The 6,795-nt window shown below is 53.7% G+C and overlaps 1 protein-coding gene across 2 annotated transcripts; it reads right to left on the bottom strand.

Annotated features, from left to right (window-relative positions):
- Window positions 1-1,414: 1,414 nt before the first annotated feature.
- LOC113220073 (transient receptor potential cation channel subfamily V member 2-like) lies at window positions 1,415-6,482 on the bottom strand. Of its 2 annotated transcripts, XM_026448691.1 has the most exons (3): window positions 5,856-6,270; window positions 3,835-4,136; window positions 1,415-1,611 (listed from the first exon to the last, which is right to left on the bottom strand). In XM_026448691.1, exons 2-3 carry the CDS (start codon window positions 3,966-3,968, stop codon window positions 1,437-1,439), a joined length of 309 nt encoding a protein of 102 aa, XP_026304476.1. In that variant the 5' UTR covers window positions 3,969-4,136; window positions 5,856-6,270; the 3' UTR covers window positions 1,415-1,436. The 2 variants fall into 2 exon arrangements, with proteins under 2 accessions (XP_026304476.1, XP_026304475.1); XM_026448690.2 differs by lacking the exon at window positions 3,835-4,136 and having other exon boundaries at window positions 5,856-6,482.
- Between the last annotated feature and the right edge of the window lie 313 nt (window positions 6,483-6,795).

Genomic DNA, 6,795 nt, shown 5'->3' on the forward strand with positions numbered 1-6,795 from the left:
ACAAAAGATTTAGCTGAGCGTGGTCGTGGGCGCCTGTAGTCCCAGTTATTCAGAAGGCTGAGGCTGAGGCAGGAGAATGGCATGAGCCCGGGAGGTGGAGTTTTGCAGATCATGCCACTGCACTCCAGCCTGGGTGACAGAGCAAGACTCCGTCTCCAAAAAAAGGAATAATATAAACAAAGTAGATAGCACACAGAGGGCCTGGCACACAACTAGTTGAAGCCAAAAACTATGAACAACCTAAATGACCATCGATAAGTAAGGAATTGGTTAACTAAATTATGATAAAGGACACAATGGAAAACTCACTCTGCAGTTGTCAAAGTGACTAAGTTAGACATGTACTGAAATGGAAAGTGCTACAAGATGTATTAAGTGGAGGAAAAGCACATTACAAATTAGTATATATGTCACCTCATTTATGTAAATATATACTGATGTATTAAGAAAGTCTGAACAGGACGGGTGCGGTGGCTCACGCCTGTAATCCCAGCACTTTGGGAGGCTGAAGCAGGCGGATCACGAGGTCTGGAGATTGAGACCATCCTGGCTAACAGTGAAACCCCATCTCTACTAAAAAAAAAAAAGAAAAAAATTAGCTGGACGTGGTGCTCAATACCTGCAGTCCCAGCTACTCGGGAGACTGAGGCAGGAGAATAGTGTGAACCCGGGAGGCGGAGCTTGCAGTGAGCTGAGATCGCGCCACTGCACTCCAGTGTGGGCGACAGAGCTAGACTTAAGAAAAAAGGAAGGGAGAAAGAAGGAAGAAAGGAAAGGGAAGGAAGGAAGAAAAAGAAAAAGTCTGAACAGGTGCTGCACGGAGGCTTCATAATCCCACTACTTTGGGGGGGCCAAGGTGAGAGGATCGCTGGAGCCCAGGAGTTTGAGACCAGCCTAGGCAACATGGCAAAACCCTCTCTCTCCAAAAATAAAAAAGAAGAAAGAAAGAAACTCCAAACAGATGCATTCTCGAACCATTAATAGGGGCCCAGGATGAGAGACTGTGTTTAACCTTGGCTCTATATGTTTCCTTACTGTTGAATCTTCTAGAGTACTTATGTTATTTTTCTGATCAGCCCAAACAATACAGATATTTAGATTTTCAGCAAAGAGTGCTTTGAGATGGGTTAAGTATATGGTATGCCCATTATATGTTATATCTCAACAACACTGTTATTTAATTAAAAAAAAAAAATGTTTTGGGTTTCCATTCAGCCACTGCAGTGGGCTAATGGGCTAGGGGTGACAGAGGTAGTCAGGAGCTCTGAGAGGTGGGTGGAAGTGGGAGGCACAACCAAGACCGACAGGAGGCCATCCTTGATTAGCTCTGTCCACAGGACCCCCCAGCAATCATTCTAGTGGGAGGGCTGCTGAGAACACTCACTCCTCGGCTCCTGACCAGAGATCACGCCCACCCAGCCCACCTAACTATCAGCTCACACGATGCCTAGCCTTGGATGCACAGGGCAGGGTCTACCTGTGTATTCCGAGTCGGTGAGGTACTTGTTGGTCTCGCACAGGTACTCTGGAAGTCCAGCCAGATCCTCGGGGACACCCCGGGAGACGGCATTGAAGAGCCGATCTCGGTCAAATCGGTTTGGATCCGGCTGACTGGAGGATGTGGTTTGTGACTCATGCTGGACAAGGACCACAGGCCCCCCCAAAAGCCCTCCATCCCAGGGAGCCCTTTCAGGGAGTCCTGTGCACACTGCTCACCCCTCAGGCCTAAGAGTCCAGTGAGAGCCCTTCTGAGGGCCTCTATCCACCTACAGCCAACCAAGGAGACCCCGGGAGGAGGAAAAGGGGCCCGTCCAGGCACTAAGCTGCTTCATCCCCATGACAACAGTCATCACAGACACTTTTCAGCATCAGGTGCATGTCATGTGCCAGGTGCTTTGATGTACCATCTCTCAACAGCCTCGATATCCCAATGGGTCTCCTTTAGCACACACAACTTGTGGTGGCTCTTGAGCTTGGGCTTGGGTCTAGATAGGGCTGTGGGAGATCCCCGCAGACTCACAGTGGCTGCATGCATCACTGCCCTCAAAGAAAGAATGGAGAACAGCTCCCTTCTCCTCTCAGAAACCATTTATTAGCTACAGAATATTCTGTGTCTTTGATCTTCACTTCAGCCCTGCTGGTCGGAAACCACTCATTTCTCCTTCAGATAAACAAGGAGGTCATGTAGCTTGCCAAAGTCACACAGCGCTAAACTGGGAATGTCAGGAGGGCTGTTTAACTTTAGACCCCGGCTCTGAACCCCCAGAGAGATTCTAGGCTTGGCAGCAAGAAATTTCCCGGAAACAGAGCATTACCTGGGCTTAACGCTGGGCCCAGTGTGGAAACATCAGACACCACAGAGAAGGCACACTTAAGGAGAAATCTCTCCCACAGACCCCAGAAGGGGTCTGGTAGCTTATCAGAATCTAGCAGAGTCTGGTGACTGGAAGTGGGAAGGGCATGAGTCATTCCCTCCTGGGCTGTGTTACTGTTCACAGGGGCCAACTTGCCTCTGGGGCTTCTGGCACCACCACCAGCAGATATGTGAAGACAAATAACACGGGATGCTATTTGATGCTTTGTGTACACTCAGATCCCAGCTTAACTTCTCTTGTGGAATGGGTCGACCAAATAAAAGTTGGTGACAAGATGACTGTTGGGATCACTTTTTTTTTTTTTTTTGGAGACAGTCTCACTGACGCCCAGGCTGGAGTATGGTGGCACAATCTCTGCTCACTGCAGCCTCTGCCTCCTTGACTCTGGTGGGGATTTCAAGGGTGGACTTTTTAAGCCAACAGCTATGACTGTAATTACAGTCAGGCTTCCCTCGTCAGCACCAGGAAGCCACACATGACCATGAGGGCTCTATCTGCTGCTGACAGGAGCCCTGTGGACAGTCAGCTCACAGAAGTGGCCATTTGGATAAATAACTTTCTGTCACCAGGGTGGCATCATGGTCCTGGGGTAGAGAAGCCCAATGAGGGCACAGATGGAGGCACTGAAGGCATCGAGGGCCCATCCTGCCTGTGTCGGGCAGGCTCCACAGCTCCCAGAAGCTCCTCATGCAACCTCCCCTATCCTGGTGTTGAATCTGACCACAATTCTCCAACACAAACAGGAAGCGGCTCTAGCCTGGGAGGCCAAAGCTGGTGGCTGTACCTCAAGCATCAAGGGAAGAAGGGGCTTCTGTGGCAGAGTCTAGCCTGGCCCATGAGGATTCTCCAGTCTCACTGGGCCCCCACCCCAGGCAGGGAGGTAAGGGGTGCCAGATGCAGCAGGACTGGAAGCGGGACTCTCAGGAATATGGGGCTCACATGATCTGAATTGGTGGAAAGACCACAGGAAAATCAAAGTGCAGATGACTCCAAGCGGAAGCCCATTATCCTTAATCCCACAGTTCACATCCCCTGAGTGACAGGCTCAGCCTTGCAGAACTGAGGAGAGCCTGGGACATTTCCAGATGTCCTTGATTCTCACTGGATGGAGTGTGGATCCTGCTGCCTTCCCCAGCAGGGACCATGACAGGGGTGGGAGTTGGCATGAATGGGGGATTTGAGGGTCAGTTGAGGACTTAGAGCTTGAGAATGTATCTCACAAAGAACATGACCTCAGAAGGCAGAAGGCCAAGAATGGGGAAGCCTCTGGAAAGAGCAATGCCAGATAGCAGAGCAGAGGTCAGCCGGTCGGGCCCAGGAGCCATCAGAGGCAGACTGAGGACGCCACAGGCTGTGGGAAGGGGCACTGGTGCTGGGCTGGTCAATGAGTCTCACTCCGGGTTCTCTGCTGGAGCTGGCCAGGGGGCCCCCTTTTCCCTGACCCCACTTGCTGCCTCACCTGGCACCTGTTCCCTTTCTGTACTTGAGATTCACTTTTATCTGAGGGGTGAATTTCCGGTCCTCGCCCTGGAACGGTGACTCCATGGGAGTCAGCCCGCTCCCCAAAGCCGGCTTCGTCCACCTCAGCGCCATCTTCTTGGCCTCCGTCTAATGTCCCCAGCCTGAAAACTGGAGAGCTGGAGGGTACGGTCATCCTAGGAGGAGGAGGCTGCTCAGTCCAGCCAGGACCTCTGTGGAGATGGAGATGTCAAGGGTCCTGTCTTCCTCCCAGCTGCAGGTCGGTGTTGGCCTGACTGGAGCCTGAAAAAGGAGATATTAGGTTGATGCAAAAGGCTGGGCGTGGTGGCTTCCACGTGTAATCCCAGCACTTTGGGAGGCAGAGGCAGGCTGGTCAGGAGTTCGAGATCAGCCTGACCAACATGGTGAAACCCTATCTCTACTAAAAAAAATACAAAAAGTAGCCAGGCACGGTGGCTTGTGCCTGTATTCCCAGCTACTTGGGAGACTAATGCAGGAGAATTGCTAAATGCAGGAGCTAAGATGGCACCACTGCACTCCAACCCGGGAAACAGAGCAAGACTCTGTCTCAAAAAAAAAAAAAAAAAAAAAAAAAAGGAATTGCGGTTTTTGCCATTACTTCTAAAGGCAAAAAAGCCAAGTGCAAGTAGGTCCACCTGCTGTGTGGGAGCCCAGCCCCAATACAGAGGGAGTTTGCCAGGAGGGATGAGAAGCAGGGGTGAGAAGAGGGAGGGAAGCCTGTGGTGTGAGGAACAGGGAACCAGCAGGGCCACCCCTTTGATGTCCCCCAGGAGAGCCATGACTGTCCTCGACTTTTCCTCTGGGACTTCCTGGTATCTGAGGGGTCGCGACCCTTGTTCCCGTTTGCATTAACAGCACAACCCTTTCTTCACACAACATCTTGCTTGGCGGCCAATATTCCAACAGAGGAAAGTGCGATGGCTGGGATGGGGCCAGTCACTCAACCCCTCACCACAGAAGGAGAGCTCTAAGGAAAAATAATTGGGAAAACCACTAGACTATCAAGCCCTTCATTTTGCTGCCAAGACTACTAAGGCTTAGAAAGGGGGAGTGGCTTTCCCAAGGTCACCAGTTGTTGGCAGAGCCGGATGTGACACCATGCATCTACCATGAGGTTCCTCTTCCGTTCTCAAAGTCTTTCAGGGTCTGTCTATATTTTCAGTCTGATTCAGCTCTGAAGGCATCGAATGCCACCTCTGTGCCTCAGGGCCTCTGGGGGCTTCACTAGGGGAGGGAGGCCCCTAGCCTGTGGCCCAGGCTGTCCCCACCACCCTGCCTTGGGCCCTAGGCTGGCCTAGGAAGCTCAGCAAACAGCACAATCTCACCCTCACAGGAAAACTGAAACCACAGCCTCCATCACTTGGCAAGGGTGGGGCCTGGGTCAGGGATGGGCAACCCCGTGGCCCCAGTCAGCAGGATCAGAAAGAAGAAAAACAAGTCAGAGAGTGGTAAAGAGACAGAAGGGTGGAGAAGGAGGGCAGGGGGCAGAGAGCAGAGAGGAGCAGCAGCAGCAGAGGGAAGTGGAGAGGGTAGGCTGGGATCAGGCCTTTGGGACCCGGGTGGGGCATTTTCCCATGGAAATATGGGGGGCGGGGAGCTGCCTGGCTACCTCAGTTTGCAGATGTGACCCACCACCCTTTCTATGCACACTGGGGCAGGAGGGCATCCTTTCTGTTTCGTACCATTTAGCCCATCTGTGTCCCCAACCAAACCCTGGCCCATTCCTCCAGCCCAAGACTCCCAAGCCTCAGCAGCAACAGCTGTCTGTCCAGCCCGTACCCCACCTCCTGGGACCCCCACCCACCCTGGCAGCAGAGGAAGGGGTGTGGAGGTCCAGGGAGAGGGAGCCGGAGCCCCACACAGACCCTGACTCCAGGCTGTAGAAGCCAGGAGCCCACTAGCCTTCCCCGCCCCATCATTCGCTGTCAGGCTTGGGGACCCAGCCCCCTCCAACGTCACCAGCATTGCCCACCGACTTACTGCGCAGGCTGAAGCCAGGGTGTGGCGGCTGCTGGGATCCTGGAGCTTCTTGGTGGCAGGGGCTGCGGGAGGAAGTGAAGTGGGGAGGGGCTGTGGGCGCTGACAGCGGAGGAGCCGCAGGACCTCCCTCCCCAGCTCTGAGCACTGAGCTCCAGCAAGCAGGTTCTGGTCTCTCGGTCACCCTTAGCCCACCTGGCCAGCCAGCACGGTGGAGAGTGGGAGCTTAACTCTCCCCTGTCAGGACAGGCTAGCCACCAGAGACTGACCATCTGGACACACCCTGCTGCGAATCAGGCCCCGCCCCCCCTCCCCCATCTAACCACTAAGGTCTCAGGTGGGGGTGGGTGACAATCAGAGGAAGCCCTTGGATGCTGGGGCCTTGCCTCCCATGGAAGCTGCCATGGATGGGGGATTCTTCCCCAAGTACACTGACAGCTATCCCCTCCCATTCTCCACCACCACATGCCTTCCAGCAGCCGTATGGCCCATAAATGGGCCTGAGTTGACCCACAGCAGGGAAGAGAGCTGATGTGGACAGCTGCCAGGGAGAGACTCAGCCCAGTAGATGCCCCTGGGAACCCAGCAGTTGGGGGACTTTCCCACCTCCCAGGACCTTCCCCCAGCCTCCTGATCCCAAGACTCTGATGGCTAAAGTTCCCCTAAAGGTGCTCCCAGCACCAGCCAGCAGGTGGAGACAAGGAGGTGGGCACGCACTGCTAAAATCAGACCTCACCACCGACTGGGCCCTGGTCTGGACTCAGTCTTGGAGCTTGGGGACCCAGCCGCCACCGAAGTAGCCCTAGGACTCCCTCTCCCTCACTCCCAAAACCTGGCATCAGCTCTGCCTCCAAAATTTATCTTTCTGCTTGATCCAAGTCACTATCATTGCTCCCTTGGGCAACTGCAGCCACCTCCAAACTGGTCTCCCTGCTTCATTCTT

This window comes from Piliocolobus tephrosceles, unplaced genomic scaffold, assembly GCF_002776525.5.
Source record: "Piliocolobus tephrosceles isolate RC106 unplaced genomic scaffold, ASM277652v3 unscaffolded_356, whole genome shotgun sequence".
Lineage (NCBI taxonomy): Eukaryota > Metazoa > Chordata > Mammalia > Primates > Cercopithecidae > Piliocolobus > Piliocolobus tephrosceles.

What these genes read in the sequence shown, in the direction of transcription:
- LOC113220073 (XM_026448690.2), bottom strand. Translation starts at nt 6,124, where the DNA reads ATGGTCAGTCTCTGGTGGCTAGCCTGTCCTGACAGGGGAGAGTTAAGC. An exon ending in CCCTGGCTTCAGCCTGCGCA is followed by an intron (nt 1,612 to 5,855) that starts GTAAGTCGGTGG and finishes CACATCCTCCAG; the next exon opens with TCAGCCGGATCCAAACCGAT.